The sequence below is a fragment of the Eretmochelys imbricata genome, chromosome 11, assembly GCF_965152235.1.
Source record: "Eretmochelys imbricata isolate rEreImb1 chromosome 11, rEreImb1.hap1, whole genome shotgun sequence".
Lineage (NCBI taxonomy): Eukaryota > Metazoa > Chordata > Testudines > Cheloniidae > Eretmochelys > Eretmochelys imbricata.
In genome coordinates this window covers 64,963,431-64,988,079 of record NC_135582.1, presented here as the reverse complement: position 1 = coordinate 64,988,079, position 24,649 = coordinate 64,963,431, and the positions used below count along the sequence as shown (strand labels likewise).

Sequence of the window (24,649 nt, the reverse complement as noted above, 5' to 3'; positions counted from 1 at the left end):
CGAATTTATTTGAGCATGAGCTTTCGTGAGCTACAGCTCACTTCATCAGATGCATACCGTGGAAACTGCAGCAGACTCTATATATACACAGAGAATATGAAACAATACCTCCTCCCACCCCACTGTCCTGCTGGTAATAGCTTGGCTCCCTTCAGTCTGTCACTGTGAAACCAGAAAAGCCCACCTTGAGATGGATGAAAATGCCTAGGGAAAAAAAGTGCAAGTACCAAATTGCTGCAGCAGTACACACAGGCCCTTTGAGGTTTGGGAAGGGAACCCTCGTGGACCAAGCAATATTCCATTCCAGCATAGCTTTTAGCAATTCCTGTGGACAGCGGATGCCCGGATTGTGAGGAGGAAACAGTTTGAAATTCATATTGCTGCTGACCCTGGCTCCATGGGGAGGGATCAGACTAGCTCCTGGTGATTACAGCCAACCTCTGTCTCCCTCTCTCAGAACCTTGAGAAAAGAGCAAGCTGGGAGATGCAGTCCACCAAGGCAGCCATGTAAGCAGTCCTATCCTGGAATAAGGCATGATGGGAAATAAAAGGAGTACATAATCCCTGTCCTTTCCACAAATAGGGTAGATTAGACATAGAGGGAGCAAGGCTGTGCTGATGATCTCTCCTGGAAGGTGCAGAGCAATTGCATCAAGTGCCTGTATTTTTTTAAGCCTATGATTTGTTTTTAATGATTTTTGAGGCAGATGCCCCTGAAAGGAATCTGAAGTAACCAAGGGGATTATGGATTGGTTTGGCTGTCCATATGGAGAGGCTTACATAAAGACCCTAGGCTGGGGAACATTTTATTTACAAACTCCAATTTATGTATTTATTTTTTGTTTGGCCTGACACTCATTATGGTATATCTTTGCTTTTATTAAAACAGAAAGGTAACACAAAACTCACTTAAAGCCAGATACCCAGGCTTCAAAGTGCTGGAACCTCTGCAGTGCAATAAATGAGAAGAGTAAAAATGAGTTTTCCCCAGCATTTCAAACTAACAGCTGCATGATGCAGCTTCCAATAAGGGCCAGGCACTCAGCAGGTATATCCTGGCATAGCCTCTATGGAACCAGGCTGATTTGCACCTGCTGAAGATCTGGACCTACATGTCTAAAGTGGATGCTAGGAGGAAGGACATTAAATTTTGAGCCCCCCACTCCTCTTGATTTGATTGCCATTTGATTATGTTAGCTTAAAGAAAAAAAAAAGGTGAAAACTTACATCTCCCCACTGGTAGAAGAGTTTGGCTGCGTTCCACTGCAGCTTCTGGTTCCGTTTGTTCCCCACTATTGGAGAACGTCCACGGGACAGGCCTTTCTTAGTGATGTTCACATGGTGCCCCTTCATCCACTCTGGCCAGTTGCCGCGATTGCAGCGGTGAACGAAGCGAGCACATTCGAGAAACAGGGCTGCTCTTGCCACTACGGGAGCTTCCTGAAATGTTTGCAAAATTACATTAAAAACTATGAACCAACCAATCTAATTGAAGAGGTGGCGTTATCTGGACTGGTTTGCAAATGGAAAGCAGCTATCTCTGGAGGATCACAGTTAGTGTAATTATCCTTTAGGTAGGTTCTTTGCTAGTATCAAACCCATGACCTCTGCATCTATTACTTAGGGTACAAGACCAGGTATAAATTTCTATACCTGGTTCAGCCACTAGAGGAATGCAAGATCCACATTGGTATTAATGTGGTTACAATAATGGGTGTCTCTTGCCTTCAAATCATCTTTAATGACATCCTTGTTTTCTGTAACTGGTGGTATACCTCACTCATAATGGAGACAGATAAGATGGGCTGGCTAAGAGTGTGAAATAAACAGAGATGTGTCTGAATCAAACCCCTAGATTTGAACACCCCTGAATCTTGGGAAAGTTCAGATCTGGATGTGAATTATGTGTCTGGCCCCTACATCTACAACACACCAATATAAATGCTTAAGATGTTTTGGGTTGGCTAGAAGGGAGAGAATAACAGTAATATAAATAAATAAATAAATTCTCACTTCTGTGCACACAGATATAATAGAACTTACTTCCATTTTCTGCCCAGTCCCTCCTGCTCACTAATGATCACTTCTTTTGAAGCAATTTTATTGGTTTTTGCAAATAATGTGACAACATAGACAAATATACACATATGTATGCAAATCAAGGCACGCATACAGCCTCTTCTTGACATTGTGTTTTTCTTTATCTATTATGGCGGTATTTAACAGCACACTGCGCTATGCTACAATTAACTGTCTGTTTCCCTACTTCATTAGAAACCCTTTTATCCAGAAATTTGTATAACTGCCAAAAAATAAAACAGATTCCAGCTGAAACTTTTCCCAGAGCAGTGAGCCAAATTTTCAAGCTGCTTACATCAGCATGCAGACAAATACTACAGACAAAAATGCCAGTTTGGGCACATATACACCAGCATTTCCATGCATCGTGATTTGTTCTGCCTGGGTGACACGGGTGTGGATTTCTTCATGGAGGCTTGCTGAAATGGAGGCCAGCACATTCTGTGCTGACAGCAATTAGACATGGGTGGACCAAATTCTGTGGTGGTATAAATCAGTGTAACCCCACTGACTTCAGCAGAGCTCTGCCAATTAATGCCAGCAGAGAATTTGACCCGAAGCCCTAACATTAGGTATCCAAGTTTGAAAATTTTTGCCTTAATTTTTTTCAAGCAAAATTTGTTCATATGTGTCCCAACATACCGAAAATTTGTTTTTCATAACAGGGAGAAATGATACCTATCTTAGCTGAATTTGATTTAAAATGCCCCATTTTAAAAGACACTGTGCTTGCCCTCATGAATATGTTGAGGGTTTATTTGGTAATAACGTAATCTTTTCAGTGTCATATGTATTTTTCCAATTTTATTTTTGGGCTTGATTTAAGCTTAATTCTGAATATTAGTATAGAAAGTGAATAACTGTTATTGAAGTACAAACAGTATAAATAAGGTGAACAACCAAATACAAACAAGTTCCAGTGAACTGCAAATAAATTACACAAGGTGGCCTCAAAATAGATAGGACTCCTGGCAGGGTTGGGCCCTGCTAAGTGATTTTTTTTTACATTGCCTGTCTGTTTTTTGTTTAGCGATCAATCTTTCTTTTTTCTGTCTGCATATTTAACAGGTAGGACTTCAAAAGCACTCAGCATTGGCCTAACTCTGCTCCCATTAGATTCAATTGGAGTTTTATGATTGGATTCAGAGGTTAGAGAGTTAGACCAATTTGGGGCTTCTGAAAAAGTCTAGCCAACATGTTTAAAAATAGAAACTGTAATTTGTAACTTTGAAATTAGAAGTCTCCTCCCACACCCAGTTTACATCACTGTCAAAATAAATAATGTTTTTACCACTTGGGATAGAGAGACAAGGTGGGTGAGGCAGTATCTTTTATTGAACCAGCTTCTGTCACTGAAAGAGACAAGTTTTCAAGCTAAACACAGCTCTTCTTCAGGCCAGGGAAAAGCACTCATAATGCCACAGCTAAATACAAGGTGGAACAGAATGTTTAGCATAAGTAGTTACCACATATTCATTTTTAGTGTCTATCAAAGTTATGAATTTAAGCTCCCAGACTCATCTTTTGATGGTGTTGTGCAGGTTTCCTTTGAAGGCAAAGACTGAGAGGTCAGATACGGTGCGATCATTTTGTGAAGTGTTCACCCACGGGTGATATGGTGTTTTTGTCTTTTATTATTTTTCTGTGAGAGTTCATTCAAGAGCAGAGTGATTATCTGGTTTCACTCACGTAGGTGTTAGTGTGGCATTTCGTGCACTGGCTGAAGCACACCACATTTTGTGATAGGCATGTGAAGGACCCAGGGATCTTGAAAGGTGAGTTGTGGGGAGGAGGGGGAGGGTGACCAGATGTCCTGATTTTATAGGGACAGTCCCAATATTTGAGACTTCTTTTTAATATGAGCTCTTATTACCACCCAGTCCCATCCCAATTTTTCACACTTGCTATCTGGTCACCCTAGCGGGGGATTGGTCATTGCAGCAGTGGAGATATGTCTGCAGATTTTGCATTTGTTGTTCTGGGAGGGTCTCGTACCATTTTGAGGTGGGGTGTCCTTGTCTATGGGGAGATTGCTGCTGATGAGGAGCGTGGCGAGGTTGGGGGGTTGGTTGAAGGCCAGAAGAGGGGGTTTGGGAAAGATTTATTTCAGGATGTGGTCCCTATAGAGTATGGTTGTAATTGTTTAATGATACCCTGTATGGATGGATGGGTTTCAGCATGAGAATGATCACTCTGACCTCTCAGTAATCACCCTCAAAGACAACCTTCACAACACCTTCAAGAGATGACCTTTGGAGCCTAAATTCACAACTTTTCTAGATACTGAAATCAGTGTCTAAAAGACACTGGATTTATGGCTTGTTACAACAATCTGAAACCCACTCACACGTCCTTTTTGTTCTGGGACTACAGGAGAACCATATGGCCATACTGGGTCAGACCAAAGGTCCATCCAGCCCAGTATCCTGTCTACCGACAGTGGCCAATGCCAAATGCCCCAGAGGGAGTGAACCTAACAGGTAATGATCTAGTGATCTCTCTCCTGCCATCCATCTCCACCCTCTGACAAACAGAGATTAGGGACACCATTCCTTACTCATCCTGGCTAATAGCCATTAATGGACTTAACCTCCATGAATTTATCCAGTTCTCTTTTAAACCCTGTTATAATCCTAGCCTTCACAACCTCCACAGGCAAGGAGTTCCACAGGTTGACTGTGTGCTGAGTGAAGAAGAACTTCCTTTTATTTGTTTTAAACCTGCTGCCCATTAATTTCATTTGGTGGCCCCTAGTTCTTATATTATGGGAACAAGTAAATAACTTTTCCTTATTCACTTTCTCCACACCACTCATGATTTTATAGATCTCTATCATATTCCCCCTTAGTCTCCTCTTTTCCAAGCCGAAAAGTCCTAGCCTCTTTAATCTCTCCTCATATGGGATCCATTCCAAACCCCTAATCATTTTAATTGACCTTTTCTGAACCTTTTCTAATGCCAGTATATCTTTTTTGAGATGAGGGGACCACATCTGTACGCAGTATTCAAGATGTGGGGGTACCATGGATTTATATAAGGGCAATAAGATATTCTCCGTCTTATTCTCTATCCCTTTTTAAATTATTCCTAACATCCCGTTTGCTTTTTTGACTGCTGCTGCACACTGCGTGGACGTCTTTAGAGAACTATCCACGATGACTCCAAGATCTTTCTCTAGATTAGTTGTAGCTAAATTAGCCCCCATCATATTGTATGTATAGTTGGGGTTATTTTTTTCCAATGTGCATTACTTTACATTTATCCACATTAAATTTCATTTGCCATTTTATTGCCCAATCACTTAGTTTTGTGAGATCTTGTTGAAGTTCTTCAGTTTGCTTTGGTCTTAACTATCTTGAGCAGTTTAGTATCGTCTGCAAACTTTGCCACCTCACTGTTTACCCCTTTCTCCAGATCATTTATGCATAGGTTGAATAGGATTGGTCCTAGGACTGACCCTTGGGGAACATCAATAGTTATCCCTCCCCATTCTGAAAATTTACCATTTATTCCTACCCCTTTTTCCCTGTCTTTTAACCGGTTCTCAATCCATGAAAGAATCTTCCCTCTTATCCCATGACAACTTAATTTACATAAGAGCCTTTGGTGAGGGACCTTGTCAAAGGCTTTCTGGAAATTTAAGTACACTATGTCCACCGGATCCCCCTCGACCACATGTTTGTTGACCCCCTCAAAGAACTCTAATAGATTAGTAAGACAAGATCTCCCTTTACAGAAACCATGTTGACTTCTGCGCAACAATTTATGTTCTTCTATGTGTCTGACAATTTTATTCTTTACTATTGTTTCAACTAATTTGCCTGATACTGATGTTAGACTTACCGGTCTGTAATTGCCAGGATCACCTCTAGAGCCCTTTTTAAATATTGGCGTTACATTAGCTATCTTCCAGTCACTGGGTACAGTAGCTGATTTAAAGGACAGGTTACAAACTATAGTTAATAGTTTCGCAATTTCACATTTGAGTTCCTTCAGAACTCTTGGGTGAATGCCATCTGGTCCAGGTGACTTGTTACTGTTAAGTTTCTCAATTAATTCCAAAACCTCCTCTAGTGACACTTCAATCTGTGACAATTCCTCAGATTTGTCATCTACAAAATACGGGTCAGGTTTGGAAATCTCCCTAACATCCTCAGCCATGAAGACTGAAGCAAAGAATTCATTTAGTTTCTCTGCGATGATTTTATCGTCTTTAAGTACTCCTTTTGTATCTCGATCATCTAGGGGCCCCACTGGTTGTTTAACTGGCTTCCTGCTTCTGATGTACTTTAAAAAAACATTTTGTTATTACCTTTCGAGATTTTGGCTAGCTGTTCTTCAAACTCCTTTTTGGCTTTTCTTATCACATTTTTACACTTAATTTGGCAGTGTTTATGCTCCTTTCTATTTACCTCTAGGATTTGACTTCCACTTTTTAAAATATGCCATTTTATCTCTCACTGCTTCTTTTACATGGTTGTTAAGCCACGGTGGCTCTTTTTTAGTTCTTTTACTGTGTTTTTTAATTTGGGGTATACATTTAAATTGAGCCTCTATTATGGTGTCTTTGAAAAGTGTCCATGCAGCTTGCAGGGATTTCACTCTAGTCACTGTACCTTTTAATTTCTGTTTAACTAACCTCCTCATTTTTGAATAGCTCCCCTTTCTGAAATTAAATGCCACAGTGTTGGGCTGTTGAGGTGTTCTTCCCACCACAGGAATGTTAAATGTTATTATATTATAGTCACTATTTCCAAGCAGTCCTATTATAGTTACTTCTTGGACCAGATCCTGCGCTCCACTCAGGACTAGATCGAGACCTGCCTCTCCCCTTGTGGGTTCCTGTACTAGTTGCTCCAAGAAGCAGTCATTTAAAATATCGAGAAATTTTGTCTCTGCATTTCGTCCTGAGGTGACATGTACCCAGTCAATATGGGGATAATTGAAATCCCTCACTATTACTGAGTTCTTTATTTTGCTAGCCCCTCTAATCTCCCTTAGCATTTCATCGTCACTATCACTGACCTGGTCAGGTGGTCGGTAATAGATCCCTACTGTTATATTCTTATTAGAGCATAGAATTACTATCCATACAGATTCTATGGAACATGTGGGTTCATTTAAGATTTTTATTTCATTTGATTCTACTTTTTCTTTCACATATAGTGTCACTCCTCCCCGCATGACCTGTTCTGTCCTTCCCATATATTTTATACCCCCGAATGATTGTGTCCCATTGATTGTCCTCACTCCATCAGGTTTCTGTGATGCCTATTATATCAATATTCTCCTTCAACACAAGGCACTCTAGTTCACCCATCTTATTATTTAGACTTCTAGCATTTGTGTACAAACACTTTAAAAACTTGTCACTGTTTATTTGTCTGCCCTTTTCTGATGTGTCAGATTCTTTATGTGAATGTTTCTCATCTAAGCTGGCCCATACTTTATCCTCTTTCATCCCCCCCTCCTGACTAAAACCTAGAGAATCTCTATCAATAGACTCCTCTAAGAGAAGTCTCTGTCCAATCCACGTGTGCCTCTGCAGCAATCGGTTTTCCCCATCTCTTAGTTTAAAAACTGCTCTGCAACCTTTTTAATGTGAAGTGCCAGCAGTCTGGATCCACTTTGGTTAGGTGGAGCCCATCCTTCCTGTATAGGCTCCCCATCCCAAAAGTTTCCCCAGTTTCTAATAAAGCTAAACCCCTCCTCTCTACACCATTTTCTCATCCACGCATTGAGACTCTGACGCTCTGCCTACTTTCCTGGCCCTACGCGTAAAACTGGTAGCATTTCTGAGAATGCCACCATAGAGGTCCTGGATTTCAGTCTCTTTCCTAGCAGCCTAAATTTGGCCTCCAGGACATCTCTCCTACCCTTCCCTAGGTCACTGGTACCTACATGCACCATGACCACCGGTCCTCCCCAGCACTACACATAAGTCTATCTAGATGCCTCGAGAGATCCGCAACCTTCGCACCAGGCAGGCAAGTCACCATGTGGTTCTCCTGGTCATCACAAACCCAGCTATCTATGTTTCTAATGATCGAATCTCCCATTACTAACACCTTCCTTTTCCTAATGACTGCAGTTCCCTCCCCCGGAGAGGTAACCTCAGTGCGAGAGGATACCCCAACATCATCTGGAAGGAGGGTCCCAACTATGGGAAGGTTTCCCTCTCTTCCCGGTTGACTGCTCTCCTTCTCTGGGCCTTTCATCCTCCTTAACAGCGCAAGGGCTGTCTGACTGGAGGTGGGACAAATCTACAGTGCCCTGAAAAGCCTCATCAACATATCTCTCTGCCTCCCTTAGGAGTGTTAATGGTCCACTTCCCCTCAATTGGTCCCTTGGAATATGTGCTAACTACTTACGCTAAACAATCTGTTCCACCTTGTATTTAGCTGGGAGACGCTGAGTACCTTTCCCAGACCTGAAGAAGAGCTTTATGTAGCTCAAAAGCTTGTCTCTTTCACCAACAGAAGTTGATACAAGAAAAGATATTACCTCACCCATCTTGTCTCTCTAATATCCTGGGATTAACACTGCTACAACAACACTGCAAATAATAAAAGAAAATTGTTTTTCTCACTTTTATTTTATTTTCCCACCCGCTCATTTCCTGCAATTTTTATAGGCAAAAAGCAATTTAGCAAATGCTCCACATCTTTTTAAATGTCCACAGCTCATGAGTAGGCGCTAGTGACTAGGTGATTGTTAAAGAGTTGAGATGATGATTCTGTATCCGTAATATATTGGTTTCATGGTGCACAAATGCATGTGTAAAATGTATTTAGGTATTAAGACAACAGCAGCTTAAGCAGGTGAGGATCTGCATCTAAAGAACCATACACCATTGATTCAATTACAGTCACAAAAGGTTATGAATACAATTGAAAAATGTGGGGCCTCTTGGAAGACTGGCAAAAAAAAAAGAGAGATTTTGGCTAAATTAAAAAAGAGAAACATTTCGGGGAGGGGGAGGGGTAATTGCTTTTTGGTGTGACATTCTGTTGTAGTTTGTCTTTCTTTTTAATTCAAATGAGGGCAGAAAATATCTACCTGTTAGGGTTCCTGTGAACAATGGGAATATGCATCATGTTAGAGGTTCTGAAATGATGATGACTATTTGGGTTGGTAGCTGAAAGTCAGGGATTCAGTGACACCAAAGAGGTGGGATTATACCTAAGGCTTGTATGGACTCTTAGCTACCTAGGACAGGCATCATACATTATGGCCCATATGTATCCAAGATACATGGAACAAGGAATAGGTGAGGATCAATGTACCCCAAAAGAGCATAACATTAACCTCATCTGTAGCAATATTCCCTCTAATTTTTAACAGGCCATGTGCACAAAAAATTTCTTCTGTGCTGCTGCTGAAGCAAAAAAAAAAACCAAAGAAAGCTGCTGCCGAAGCTGGAGTGCGCGCGGTGTTTCACCGTGTGAGCAGGGTTTAAGATCTGTGTGCGCACGCACACGCCCACAGCTTAGAGGGAACAGTGGTCTGCAGATTTATCAGCACCAGGAAGATTGTACCCATGATGTCATTCTCAGGTCCATGGTGCAGCAGTTATGGTGTTTCACCTATGCTTATATATCCACTCGGGTACAAGGAAATGAACCAAGATGATGGTCCCAAGCAGAGAATTAATCTATTATTATCCAGGGGCTTGTTTCTACATACAGCGCTACAGAGGTGCAGCTGTGCCACTGTAGCACCTTTATGAAGATACCCCTACGCCCATGGAAGAGCTTCTCCTGTTGGCATAGTTAATCCACCTCCCCGAGAGGTGGTAGCTACGTCAAAGGCAGCAGCTCTCCCATCGACATAGTGCTGTCTACATGGGGGTTAGGTTGGTATAATAATGTTGTCAGCGACGTAGTTATACCAACATAGCTCTGTAGTGTAGATCTGGCCTAGGTCTTTCAAGGGAAAAGGAGACTGAGGCAATTAAAGATGGTGGGTGGGGGGAGTAACAAGGGATGAAAGAGGAAGGATGGTCCAGTAGCTGAAGTGCTGGAACTAGGAGTCCTGGGTTCAACTCCCCGCTCTACCACAGACTTCCTGTGTGACCTTGGGCAAATAATTTGCGGAAGGGAGGGACACAGAGAATATCTGTAACATGAGGATAATAGCACTTCCTTTCCTCACAGGAGTGGTGCAAGAATAAATAAATTAAAGGTTGTGAGGTGCTCAGATACTGCAATGATGGGGTTCACAAAAGTACCACGGATATACAGATGATCTGCCTGCACACCCGGGGAGTTCCTCCTGGACCCGTGTGGCTCTGCACCCCCTACAGGGAGGGTTCTGTATAGCAGGCACAATAAAGTTCTTAAACAGATTTACTGGATATTGCTCTGTGGTCACTGCTCTCAAAGGCAGTAACTTTCTCATAATCACCAACACCCAGTGGTGAGCTGGAGCCGGTTTGCACTGGTTCACTAAAACTGGTTGTTAAATTTAGAAGCCCTTTTAGAACCGGTTGTTCCACGAAGGACAAACAGTTCTAAAAGGGCTTCTAAAATAAACCGGCCAAAAGTGGCGCCTTAGACGCCGACTCCATGGGTGCTCCACCCAAGGGGAAAATTTGGTGGGTGCACAGCACCCACCGATAGCTCCCCGCCCCACCTCACCTCCGCTCCGCCTCCTCCCCTGAACGCGCTGCCCCGCTCTGCTTCTCCGCCCGCCCCCCCCCCCGGCTTCCCGCGAATCAGCTGCTTGCGTGGGAAGCCGGGGCGAGCTGAGAAGCAGGCGGCGGCTTCGCACTCAGGCCCAGGGAGGCGGAGGTGAGCTGGGGTGGGGGGGGGGGCGCGAGGAGGGCCGCCCACGCCGCAGCAGATAACCTGGGGGGTGGGGGAGAGCGCAGGGGAACCGCTCCGCGCCCCAGCTCACCTCCGCCACCCTCGGCCTGAGCAGGAAGCCGCCACTTGTTTCTCAGCCCTCCCAGGCTTCCCGCCGAACAGCTGACTCGCGGGAAGCCAGGGAGGGGGTGGAGAAGCAGAGCGGGGCGGTGTGCTCAGGGGAGGAGGCAGAGCGGAGGTAAGCTGGGGCTGGGTGCGGGGCGGAGAGCTGCTGGTGGGTCCTCTGCACCCACCAAATTTTCCTCATGGGTGCTCCAGCCCCGGAGCACCCACGGAGTCAGTGCCTAAGGCACCACTTTTGATGTGATTAGTGGGGGGAGCAGCTGCTCCTCCTGCTCCCCACGTAGCTAGGCTCCCCCTCCCTGAGGAGCCAGAGGGACTTCCCGGATGCTTCCTGGGAGCTGCCCCAGGTAAGCACTGCCGGGACTCCCCACCTTGCCCCCCGGCAGGTCCCGCTGGTTCTTAGGGGTGGGGTGGGCACCCACTATGGTGGCCCACGAGACCCTCCTGCCTGGTTCTGGGGGCGGACAGGGGAGGGGGGTGGATGGGTCAGGGGTCCTGGGGGGGTGGGGGTGGGGGTGTCAAGGAATGCGGGAGGTTGGATGGAGCAGGAGTCCCGGCGGGCGGGGATGGGCACTCATGGGGTGAGGAAGGAACCAGTTGTTAAGATTTTGGCAGCTCATCACTGCCAACACCCAAGTGACAGGGAAGTTGGATCTCCTGGGCCTAATTCAGCAAACCCTTCCTCACTTGTGAAATCCTTACTCATGCAAATAGTTTCAGTGGTCTTGCATGTTTGGGGAAGGATTTCCCTCCCAAGTAAGGGCTGCGGGATTTGGCCCCTTGTTCTGCAGAGTCCTGCTCAGATGTTCCTAATTTAAAACATGAAGTGAGTCACCTGCAGAGAGAATGACCCTGCTAAACGTGACAGTGCACAGATTCCCTGCAATAGCTTACCTGGAGCCCAGAGCAATCGGAAGCAGCAGCAAAAGAAAGATGAAGATGTGATAGAATGGACAGGGATGGATTCACATCACAGAGAAACACATCACAAATGGAGAGAAATGAATCGGGCAGGCGATGCGTAGCTGAAAAGAACCACAAGTTACCACGGTTACTGTCAAAACTCAACACAGCAGCAAAATCCTAAGTAGTATTGCTACTTTCTATGGAATTTTGTTTACAAGTCATCAAAGTAGAATCTCCACCTTTTTACATTAGAATACCCATAACACTTTTTTTGTACTGAATAAATCAACCTGAATAAGAATCCACATTTTTCTTAATTAATATTTTACAGAACCCCAGAGGGGCTCCTCAATAGTCTGTTCAACGCATGCTATAAAATGCAAGGCTGATCTGGATGAACAGGTGGCTTAAGATGGAATCAAAATGAGATAATATCATGCTACTGTCTGATCTTGTAGAGGTTTGTGACCAGAGAGCCTCCAATTCCATTCTTGTCTCCTTCAATTGTCAAGTAATTTTGCAAGACTAATACTACCTACTGATAGTAACTTTTTTGTGGCCACCCCTTTCTTCACCATGACAGTTCAAACGAATTTATTCCCTATTCCCCTATTCTCTCTTCTGGGGAAAAAAACATAGCTATTTTTAAAATAAACTGTTAGTTGCTTGTGAAAGATGTCAGACTGACAGCTCTTCTCGCTCTAGCCATAAGGCAAGTACATCGCGGGCAGCAGCTGAGCAAGTGTATGAATACCAACTCATCACTGGGCATGGAACCCTGAACTGGGAGCAATTGCTCCAAGAGTAAATGGTTAATTCAGTCTCTCTGCCCTTTAAGCACTTGGGCTTTCTGTCAGTACTTGGTGTCAAGTATTGCCATTTGCATCAGTCAGGTCTGGTCTCGACTAGGATACATATGTGGTGTTAGAACATATTAGCTAACACATGTTGATTAATACTTTCTAGAAGTCCAGTGCGGACAAAGCAGTATTGACTTTAACATGCACTAAGCAGGTCATGGTAAAGAGTATTGTGCCCCTAGGCCTTAACTCGATCAGTTTATCACATGTTAAAGGTAGTGGCCCCTCTCTACACTAGACTTTTCAAACATGCTCATTAGAATATTTTAGCCAGCACATTCTAACAACACACCTTTGATCCTAGTCCTCTGATGTGGGAATCTATCCACAAGGGACTAGAGTGGCATACCAAACCCATTCAACTTAGACCTCGAAATTATCTTCAGTAGGTAACAGATTTAATTTCCTACCAGCCCAGACTGAATTTCAGCTGGAGACAAAGGAGTAAAATGGCCTGTAACCAATTATTAATGCTCATAAAACACTTGTTAACCCATCATCACCCAGCTTTACAAAACCAAACCCGGGATGGATGTCACTTCTTGGATAATATGTTACTAAGTAGCTTCTAGTCTTCAAGGCAGCCTGTGGTGCAATGTATATAATAAATCATTACCTTTTAATACCTATGGCTCTTGTTCCACTGCTCTAATTTCTCTAAGTTGCAGTGGCAAATATGTTTAAACTATCTGTGCTAATCAAAGACCCTTTGATCACTTTAAGAATGGAATTACTTGTGAAGTCTGCATGAAAAACATGCTGATGAAGGTTGAACTAGACCGAAATTGGAGCCGATTGCCCCTAATTTTTAACAGTTGTCATAGCAACATGGCTAGGGAAAATCATTTAAAATAAGGAGCTTTTAATTTGCATCAAATCTAAATCACACAAATGTTTGAAAAGCTTGGAAACATCGGTTTAAAAATATACTTTGTATTAAACTGTGTTTTTCTTTGCTTTAAAGAAGTTGAAAGCATTTTTTCATAATAGTGTAATTTGCCAGTGGCCAATGCAGTAAAATAACATACTGACAGCTTTTCAAATGTACAGTGAATATGACATCTTAAAGCTAAAACATGTCACTGACTCTGCAGAATTGATACAAAGCAAATGGAATATGGTAAGGACTACTCCATTCTTGCAGATTAAACAACAATTGAGAAGCCTTGGTCGTAAAGACATGTTTGAATCAAACTGGACACAACTCATACCCACAACTTCCCAAAAGATAAACATCTGCTTATGGCAGGCTACAGAGATCAGAACGATCTGCCAAAAAGTGAGTAGAGAGAGCCAAATGCAATAACCCAGGACTGACTGCCATTGCTACTGTCATAGGAAAAGGCTAGGGCAGACACAAATCTGAAGGGAAAATAAAAGAGGGGATAGTGAAAGCAATATTGATTTTGACATGTGTTGTGAATTTTCTCTCTGTCGCACTAGATCCCTGCCCCAACTTCCCAAAAATGGAGCAAGTTATTCATCCCAGCACATACTGTGCATATCTGGCTCCCATCTGTTGGGTTACAAGGACTTCAAGCTCAGTGACCACATCATAAATATAATTCTGTGCTCTGTGCCAAAAGTAGCCATCTTCTTTGAGACTACAGAAAAGACAGACACAACAGGAACGTCAAGAAAACAAAGAAAAGAAAATACCTCAGGAAGCTTTAATATTTTTTCTGCTCTACCTCCCATTCCCAGATTCCAACTAGCTAGTAAGATGCTGGAAAGAGCAAACTCACTGTCACTCCCTTATTGGTTCAACGTTCTTGTAATAACAATGACTTCATAGCCATACACCGTTCTCAGTGATAACTAAGGATTTCCATCACTTTTAGTTCTTATATCCCTGCACCTTTCTGCAGAGACACCCTGTCATGAACAATCTGTTGGCTCACATTGGAACCCTTTAATAGAGCTCTTTGATCAATTTAGGGGGTTCTTTACTTTTGGAGCAATAACATGACCATCGGCTCAAGGGCTTCCAACCCTTCAATGCCCCACTGGGCACCAGAAACCTCATATAAAACTCTTTGATTGATTTCCTCCTCCCTTAGCTCAGTGTTCGCCTTCTCAAAACCAGAGAGAAACACTAGTGCTATCACGACCCTAGGTGCAATGGAGCTTCTGAAACAAGAGGATCAGTGGCTGCTAAATTAAGGGCAGCACTGGAAATAATTCAGAAGTGCCTTTTCCTCAGATTCCTTTCATTGCCAGTCCTTATGACCAGGAAATTTGATCTTTCTAGGCTTGTGAACTACAGCTTAACATCTTCATTTTTAAAACCAAACCTCAGTCCTTTTCCAGATGTCCAACACAGAAGGAGAAATAACAAAAGTTTGGTGCTCCAATCAAATACTCAAGATCTAGATTGAAAAGCTGTGTTGTATTGTCTTATTTCTGAAAGATTAAATTTGCTGAAAAACACAGTTTTCATTCCAAGTGTTTGTCTGTTTTCTTTTCATTTGAAATGACTGAACAAATCCTGAGAGTTGCTGAGCTTCTGCTTAAATCAGTGAGAGTTGTAGTTGCCCAGCAGCTGCTGAATGTCTCTTTCTACATATGTATTGCACACACACAAACTATGCGAAAAGAACATTATTAAGGTTGCAAAGTCAAGCATTCAAAAAGTTAGAAAATGCCAGAATTAAGGTTGCCTAGGCAACCTTAATTCACCGCCCTTGTGCACATGCATTCTGATACAGTCTGTAATTACATGATCACATAGCATTTTTTCCACAGGCCCCCTGCCTCATTCAGTGCACAGAATGGACAGTGCTCACTTAATGAACAGCTATTCAATGTTTTCCTTTCTCATTGTTCAGTGCATGGCTCCAAGGCCTTATTTATTGAACTCTATTCAAACCCTACTCAAAAAATGCAATTATTAATTTCCTTATGGGCTTTTCTGTAGTGCTTATCACTACACTATCTGAATCCTTCACAGACATGTATTAATTTATTTTCACAACACCCTTGTAAAGAGAAGGGATGGTATGATCCCCCATTTTACTGATGGGGGTCTGAGGCATAAAGAGATTAAGGTCAAAAGGATTCAGTAATTTTGGGTGCTCAATTTGAGATGCCCAGGGCCTGATTCTCCAGATCACTTAGCATTATGTAGCACTTTATATGTGCAAAGCAGAGCTCCCACTGACTTCAGTCGCAGCGGTGAGGGCTCAGCACTCTGTTAATCAGGATCCAGAGTCCCAAGTTAGGCACCCAGAAAATGGGGAACACATAATTAGTGACCATGTGTGAAAAGTTTAAGTGACATCACATAGGAACTTTGTGGCTGAGGCAGGGATAAAATCCAGTTCTCCTGTGTGGCATTCAATTGTCTTACTCACAAGACCAACCTTTTCCCTCCTGCAATCCCCTGCCTCATTCACTAGACACCTCCCAACTTCTGCAACAAATCCAGCAGGGGGCCTACAGACAACAGTCTCCTTCCCTACACAAATCTGATTCATCCTCCATTCTGGACCATGAATGAGGCAGGGCTTTCACGGAAAAAAATAGTATGTGATGATGCAATATAAAATATACTAAATACAGACTACCCTTTTGTGGAGATTACAGTAAAATCAATACTGTTTTTTGACTAATTGTAATCTCAGTTACACTCTGGATTTACAGGCACTGTAACTGAGGTCAGATTCCAGCCCAGAGAATTTATCAGGATATTCTTATACCATTCTTTCTTGTCAGACAACCCCATTCCAGACTCGAACCAAAGGCTTTTACCCATCTAATGATGAAGGACGGAGAGTGAAACTCAGCTTGGCAAGCCAGCTCCTAGCATTCCCCAGGTCATACATAGTATAAACACATCACTGTCCTGTCCTGTTGGTACATTTGCAGTTATCTTAATAAGTGAGAATGCAGGGAGTGGTCCTGTGGTTTAAACACAGGACACATTTTACGAATAAGGAAGGACATTGTCACTTGCCAGATTGATGTCACATGGCATGTTTCTCTCTTACACAGCTCTTGAAGGTGATATAATTTGTTACAGTACATGCCATACAGATTTCAAGAAAGGTCTTAAAGTGATACAGTGCAGCGTCTATGAGGCTGTAGTGAAAGTTTTTTTCTTACATTTTGTGTTTGTTAATCTAGTGCTGGTGATGGGTAGAAGCTTGACAGTCTTGGAGAATGAAGTCCTCTTGCTATAGCACAAGCATTTGGAGTGAGTGCCTTCCCATCCAGCCCTGCAAGCCTGCCTCAACCCTGACTGGCATGGACCCCATGACTGAGGGTGAAAAGGCAGTTCAACCTCCTGGATGATTCAGCATTCCCCTACTCTGCTGGCACTGCAGCCAGCCCAGGTGCCAATTAGTGCCAGCCACGGTGGTGGGCTTTAGTGAAGCACACACCTGTCCACTGGGAAATGGACTGAGGCCACCTCCCTAATTGCACGCAGAAAACTGAACAGCCATCAGATGGCAACAGCAACTTTTGGCCAATACTGATCTAGTTTGGATTTGAACCTGCAGCGTAGTGGGGTGGCAGGCTGTGGTTTACAGTGTTAAAAACAATACAACCTATGTAAAAAAAATGTGTAATTCACAGGTGTGATATCCAACCCATGAATGATGAGATTCACCCAACCAACACTGCCAGGACAGAAAGCTAGCCTGGGTGGACAAGCCACTGAGCAAATCTAGAGAGTAGTGAAGAGGAGGGTGCTAAGGCTGCAAATGAACACATTCAAGCAACAGTCACAGAGAAAAGAAGGGTGTTGGAAGTCAGCAGCTGTAGATGTCCTCAGAGACTGGGCTGGGAAAAGAGAGAGCGAGCAGCACAAAGGGAAGAAAGGGGACAAGCACAGCAACGGAGGGAGGGAGTGGAGGAGATGACAAGACAAGTGGGAGCAAGGACGGAACAGTCAACTTGGATTGTCTGGGACTTGGATCCATGAGTTATTAGTATATACATTAAAAACAGCCAAACGTTGAGCCTTGGTGTTTTTTCTATTAAGCGTCTCTGGTGACTAACAGCCATGCTTCACTTTACTTATGAGACCACCAGAAGCCCTCAGTGCAATGATAGCCTCACATCTGGCAGTTACCTGTCCTTTATTCTATGTCCTGTATCTTGGTATTGTTATAAGCTATTTGCAAAAGGACAGCTTCTGACCGTTAGTGCAGTTTGCAGCATGAACATAAAAACTTCATGTTAGCAATAATCTTATTAAGAGGATTGATATAATAATGGAGACCCATTTTTTGTGCATATTTATGCAGTCACACACATTAAAACTTCAGCTAATATTAACAACACTTCATATTTATATAGTGATTTACCAGTTCAAAAAGTGCTTTATAGACATTAACTAATGACAGTAGCATCTCAATACACTCCAGTTTGTACATTATTGCTCAGCAGGTAAGAACTACATTAATGAATGCTTGCTCAATAACTTACAAGATCGAGGGCAGCTGCCAGGATGGAGGCATCGGGGATAGTGCCTGGCTCACAGCAGTTTAAGAGAAACTGAAAGCGTTTCATGCCTTGTCTGATTGCTCCCAGGTTCACTACATTCTTGGATTTTCCACCTTCCTGGTTGGAGGCCAAGTGATCATCAAAACTGTGGCAACCTGAGGAGGTAGAGAGTACAAAGGGGGTCCAGGGTGGAGGGTGGGGGATGAGAAGCAGCGAAGAGAAGGGGGACACAATACCTCACAGATAAAAAAACAAGTTGTACAGGAATCCTGGCGTGCATGATCCTGACCCAGTTCCCTTCCCTCAACTTGATACATGATCTGAGCATGTGTGACAATTTCCATGGCACCCAGTGACTGTGAAAACTGTGAGCCTGATTCTGAACATGGCTATGCTGATGTAAGTCCAAAATGGTTCCCTGGACGTGGATGGAGATGCTTTAGATTTACTCCAGTGTAAATTAGATCAGAGTATGGTTGGTCCGTGGCCTTTTTTCAAATATGTAAATACAGTATCGAGTCTTCTGCGTGTTCAGGCTCTCAGGCTCTCTTCCTCTCCACACTTCCTGGTCAGTTTATTTAGATTATTTCCATTTATCCGTCTCTATCTTAGCTTATCATCTTCCTTCTCCCTAAGAAAGACTATGCATTTATCCTCACCTATGAATTTAACAAAGGTTATATTATATTTTGAGCAGGACAAACATGAGTAATAATTCTTCCAAAAGGACAAGGCAAGGATCAGCTGTTACTTATATAGGCCTAAATCTTCAGAAGTGACTAGTTATTTTGGGGAGCCCACCTTGAGACACCTTATGTCAAGGCCTGATTTTCAGAAACTGCTCAGCACTCACCTTCTGTAAATCCTTTAAGATGTCTCATTTGCAGTGTACCAAAAAATGGAGGCACCCAGAATGACTAGTCACTTTTGAAAATGAAACCCATAAAGCCTCCTTTGAACACATTAACATGTTACTTGTATGGGACACGTCAGCTAGTCACAATGCAGTCTGGAACCAAGGTTCCCCTGAGGAAGGTAAGTAAGTAGGCAAAGCCTAACAAGTTACAGAGTTGGTGTGGCTTGTGAAAGGTACACGAAAGAAATATTAATTAGTTGGGAAAACACAATGAAATTAAAAATATTCTAACTAAAGCACCGCTGGGGAGTTGCCAAAAGCTTTCGTTTCAGCCGGACACTCCCCTAAAGGCAAAAACAAGGGAGATCAATTGGATTTCTTCACCCACATGACCTCAACATGGTACATGGCTCAGCTGCCATATTTGCCTTCTCAAAGGAAAGCTCTTCTGAAAGCTTTGACAGAAGATCTACATAATACATTATACGAGCACTTCTATCACCTCTAAGGGAACAAAGCTAGAAAAACTGAGTACCTCAGTAGAGCAGACGGAGGACTAGACAGGACTCAGAGGATAAATCTGAAAAGTAGTTTCAAATCTAAGATGATTACCATTCACCACAATCAAAAGTATAAACTCTCCACCTCCCTCTGCAGAAGCATATGCAGAATCAAGCCATCAAGAATCTCCAAATCATGGGCTTTCCTGGTTTGTCCACAAAACTACCCCAACTTCCTTGATTTATGGGCATAAGGAAGAACCTCTCATCATTGAGGAATCTTATAGAATGCTCAATAATAAAGCAACTTAGAACTTTGGGCTGGGGACTCTAGTTGTTTCTAACATGGATGTAACAGAGAAAGGCAGGGCACCAGCTTTGAAGGACATTCTTGACCTAGGGAGAGGAAAAAAGCCGAAAACTCCAAGTCCACTAAGGGACCTTGCCATGAAGACTTACCTTATATAGTACAATGACAACCCCAGAATAGATAGATGGAAAATCTTTTCCAAACTATTAAGCCTAATCATGCAAACAAAGATGAATTAAGTTTAAAAAAATCTTCTTGTAAGAATGAAAGTACATGGCTGTCCTATATCCAGCTAAGCTACATAGTGCCCAACAGCAAAACATTTCTATCCTGGGACAGATTTCATCCAAATGAAAACAGAAAAGGAAAAAGGACACTTTTCTGGGGCTTGTGAGGAGGTCCTGGAGAGACAATCTTATGACTAGCTCATGGCCTGCACAGGGAAAAATCCCCCCCGACACAAACAGGGCTTTTGAGGGTCCTTCTTTACCTTTCATAAAGGGGCCAGGATGTGGTGACGATCTCATCCTTGACTTTTGGGCCTGCGGTCTTAACTATGGGCTTCATTCTGATATATTAGGAGGGGGGGAAAGGAGGAAAAAAAGGAGAGGGGGGCCACAAGCCACCATTCTGTTTTTGGTTCTTTCTATATTCCTGATCACCTAACCAACTGTTCTGGGCTGGATCCTGCTCCCACTGAAGTGAATGGGAATTTTATCAGTCACTTCAATGAGAGCACGATCAGTCCTCATTGTTAATAATCCAGAAATTGGTTCCTCTCCACCATCAATGAAGGACAAGATGGCAATAGCCAATGGGGCAGATCCTCAGCTGCTGTAAATGGATATATCTCCATTGGCTTCGACAGTGTTACTTTGATTTACACTAGCTGAGGATCTGGCTCAGTTAATGGAAATCATTGCCTATCCTAATGAGAGAGCTTCACCTGTTTAGGGAGTTCTATATTTTTCATTCCCATTTGCTGGATGTACGCAAGATCTCTTCTCTGTGCAGGCCTGGTGGGTGCTATGCACATTAATTTTTTTTTTTTTTTTTGCTTTATGTTGTATAAACTGAAGAATATTATGAACTTTGCATTGAATGAAAAATGTATTAAATATAAAAGATATTCACAGACTCTAAGGCTAGAAGTGACCACTGTGATCATATAGTGCGACCTCTTGTGTAACACAGGCCATAGAACTTCCCCAAAATAATTCCTAGAACATATTTTAGAAAAACATCCACTCTTAATTTAAAAAACAGTGATGGAGAACCTACCACAACACTTGATAAGTTGTTTCAATAGTTAATTACTCTCACCATTAAAAATGTACATCTTATTCCAGTCTGACTTTGTTTAGCGTCAACTTCCAGTCATTGGATCATGTTATACTTTCTCTGTTAGACTGAAGAGTCCATTATTAAATATTTGTTCCCCATGTAGGTACTTATAGATTGTAATCAAGTCAATCCTTAACCATCTCGTTGTTCAACTAAATAGATAGAGCTCCTTGAATCCTTCCATGGAACAGAAGCGACTTTGTCTGTACAAAGTGCAAGCTGGTCTCCATATTGGAGTACTGTGTCCAGTTTTGGGCCCCACACTACAAGAAGGATGTGGAAAAATTGGAAAGAGTCCAGCGGAGGGCAACAAAAATTATTAGGGGAACTGGGATTGTTTAGTCTGCGGAAGAGAAGAATGAGGGAGGATTTGATAGCTGCTTTCAACTACCTAAAAGAGGGTTCCAAAGAGGATGGATCTAGACTGTTCTCAGTGGTAGCAGATGACAGAACAAGGAGTAATGGTCTCAAGTTGCAGTGGGGGAGGTTTAGGTTGGATATTAGGAGAAACTTTTTCACTAGGAGCGTGGTGAAACACTGGAATGCGTTACCTAGGGAGGTGGTGGAATCTCCTTCCTTAGAAGTTTTTAAGGTCAGGCTTGACAAACCCCTGGTTGGGATGATTTAGTTGGGGATGGGTCCTGCTTTGAGCAGGGGGTTGGACTAGATGACCTCCTGAGGTCCCTTCCAACCCTGATATTCTATGAATCTGTCATTATAACATGTTTTCTAATCCTTTAATCATTCTCACGGCTCTTCTCTGAGCCCTCTCCAATTTATTAACATCCGTCTTGAATTGCTGCTTGCCAGTTTAGCTGTATTCTGATTACAGGTAAAAGCCCTTTTAAATAAATGATGAACTGTATAATGCATACATATATTTGAAATATATAGAACTCCCAATGACCTAGATGACAAATGATGATGAAAGCAACAGCTCGTAAAGAACTTGACAAAGTGACTCCAGGTTTAATAGGTTTTTTGTTGCTGTTCACTGTAATGCATGTTTGTTTTTCTGTCCTAGTTTTGCTCAGTTGTCATATTTTTAAAACAAAGACAGAAGGAAGCACTACATGGAGAAAGTGTGAGCAGAATGATGTCACAGCACAGCATCAAGAATGCTGAAAAGGAGAAAGGACAGCACAGTGACAAAAAACACTGTCCCAGGTCCATCCAGCCATCAGGTTCTTCATGATTTAATAGCACCTATCCAGTCTAACAAGCCTTTGTTCTCCCCTCTTAAAAATATAATTCCCATTGATCTCAATGGAAATTATGAATGCAAAGGAAAGTTTTCATTCCTGTATATATTTTGATCTTTCTATTACTTTTTTGGTGTTTGTTAACACTCATGCCCCAAAAGGCCTTGCACAGAATATGATTAACTCAGACCTGACAAATGTTATGATAATTCAAATGAAATCATTAATTCAGAAATTGACATCTGAAGCACAAAATATACTATAAGGTGTGTGTGCACTATACAATATTATTATATATGCGTCTACACACACATCATATACATCCACACAGGCCTTGATGCTGTAGGTTATGCATATGGTTGCAGGAAGTCTGCCCATGCACAGTAATTTGCAAGACTGGGGTAATTTTATATAATACACACACACACACGTAAAAATTATGTATATGTTTACACACACACACACACACAAACGTGTATATACAAATTTTACTGAGCTACATCTCGTGTATAAAAAATCCATTCTGATATGATTACATGGTCCCTTGACTTTCACAATTTACCTTTCAAACTAGAGATTTTAAAAAAAATAGTCTTTAAGCTCCCCTGATTTTGAGAAACTCACAGGTGACAAACTACACTCATGAACATCACTGGCTGATTTACCTGTTTGGGTTTTTTTCATAAAGACCTTTTCTTAACTCTCATGCCCCCTCATTTATTAAGCATTTCTAATGTAGACATTGTGTTTAAAAGCCAGATATGGCCCATTTAGTTCCACTTACGTACAGACAAATAAATATTAACATACATTGCTCTTGGGCAGGTGAAAGAGATGTTCCGATTTTTCAAAATAAAAGTAGTTACATAACATATTAATCACAAAGTGCTGAAATACTTTAGATAGTTCAAAGTTCATATAGGTAATAACCAGTGAGACATCCTAGCAGAACAAATGCATAAGATATGTTACACGTAGCATAACACAGAATAAACAAACTTTATTTTTGACTTGCATCCATACTTTGAATTCTGTGCATGAAATGTTGGCGACTTAAATTCAATGGGAATTTTGGATGTGCAAGATCAGGCTTAGATTTCCAGTCTGGACATTTGTGAAAAGCAATAGATGTTGAATAGCTTATTGCATTCACATCTCTAGCTCCTAGCCTTATGCTCTTACTTTGCAATATCAAATTAACAGAGCCAAAGAGTAACAACAGGAGCTCTCTGGCTGTCACTCCATGCTGAGAATAAAGAAAGGCTCTTTGCATTTTATGATAAATGAGGAGAACATCATGTTGGCTTAGCCTCTTCCTGGACATTTTTTGGCCATATTTTGCTCAGACATGCCTATCTGAAGTTAATAGCTGGGAAGAGGCAGGTGTTGAAAAGCTGCAAGTATAGATAAAAGGAAACAAGACAAAAAGATGCTAATGAAATGTAAGCGATGGGCGGTACATTATTTTGCAGATGGGTACAGTTGCATCTGAGCTTTGGGAAAAGGACTGTTCCTGAGGCTCTTAGGGCCAGATTCCACTGGGATGACTTTTTCAGTGACAGTGCAATTTGTGAAGAGTGGGTGCAAAGATAACCATGAGCCGCCTTTACATGCCCCTTCCCAATTCTAGGGCTGTGGGTGCTGGGTCAGTCCCAAAGTACAATTTAGTGTGTAGTCTCAGGGCTCCTCCACCTTGTGCCGTTATGGCAGCCAGAGATGAGCTGAATGAAGCAGCTCTTCATCCAGGCTCTTTTCTTTGGTCATGCCCCCAACCCTGGGGCCCAAGATAAGGGTGACAGAGAAGCCACCACACCAGCCTGAGCGTGCCAGAGTATTTCCCATGAGGGTGCAATGCTGAGGTTGCATATTGGGCTGGCACTGAAGCCTTTGTGTATTGGAGAACTGTTGCAGGGGAGCCGCAGCAGGGGCCTGTGTCTGGCCTGAAGTGTATATGTACCCAGTTAATGCAACTGCACATACAGAAACAATCCCATTTATATACCTCCATAATACATGGGAACATGCCATGCATATTATGACCTGAGAACTCATATGAGGGTGCATCTATTAGTTCCGAAAAGAAAAGCCACGACAATACTTAGGCATGTGGTATGTTGATAAAAGTCATGCTGTATGAGAAAATCAATCAACATATACTAGAAATAGCTGATCAAAAGGGACTCCACTTTACCACTGACAGCCAACATTTTG

The 24,649-nt window shown here is 42.4% G+C and overlaps 1 protein-coding gene across 3 annotated transcripts in view; it reads right to left on the bottom strand.

Annotated features, from left to right (window-relative positions):
- The window catches only part of UNC80 (unc-80 subunit of NALCN channel complex), a 187,411-nt gene that overhangs the window by 90,382 nt on the left and 72,380 nt on the right, over positions 1 to 24,649 (bottom strand). For all 3 annotated transcript variants that reach the window (XM_077829945.1, XM_077829944.1, XM_077829946.1), the window contains exons 22-23: positions 18,209 to 18,381; positions 1,228 to 1,440 (exon numbers count right to left, since the gene is read on the bottom strand). In XM_077829945.1, coding sequence (XP_077686071.1) covers positions 1,228 to 1,440; positions 18,209 to 18,381 — 386 coding nt within the window. The remainder of the gene's footprint in view (positions 1 to 1,227; positions 1,441 to 18,208; positions 18,382 to 24,649) is intronic.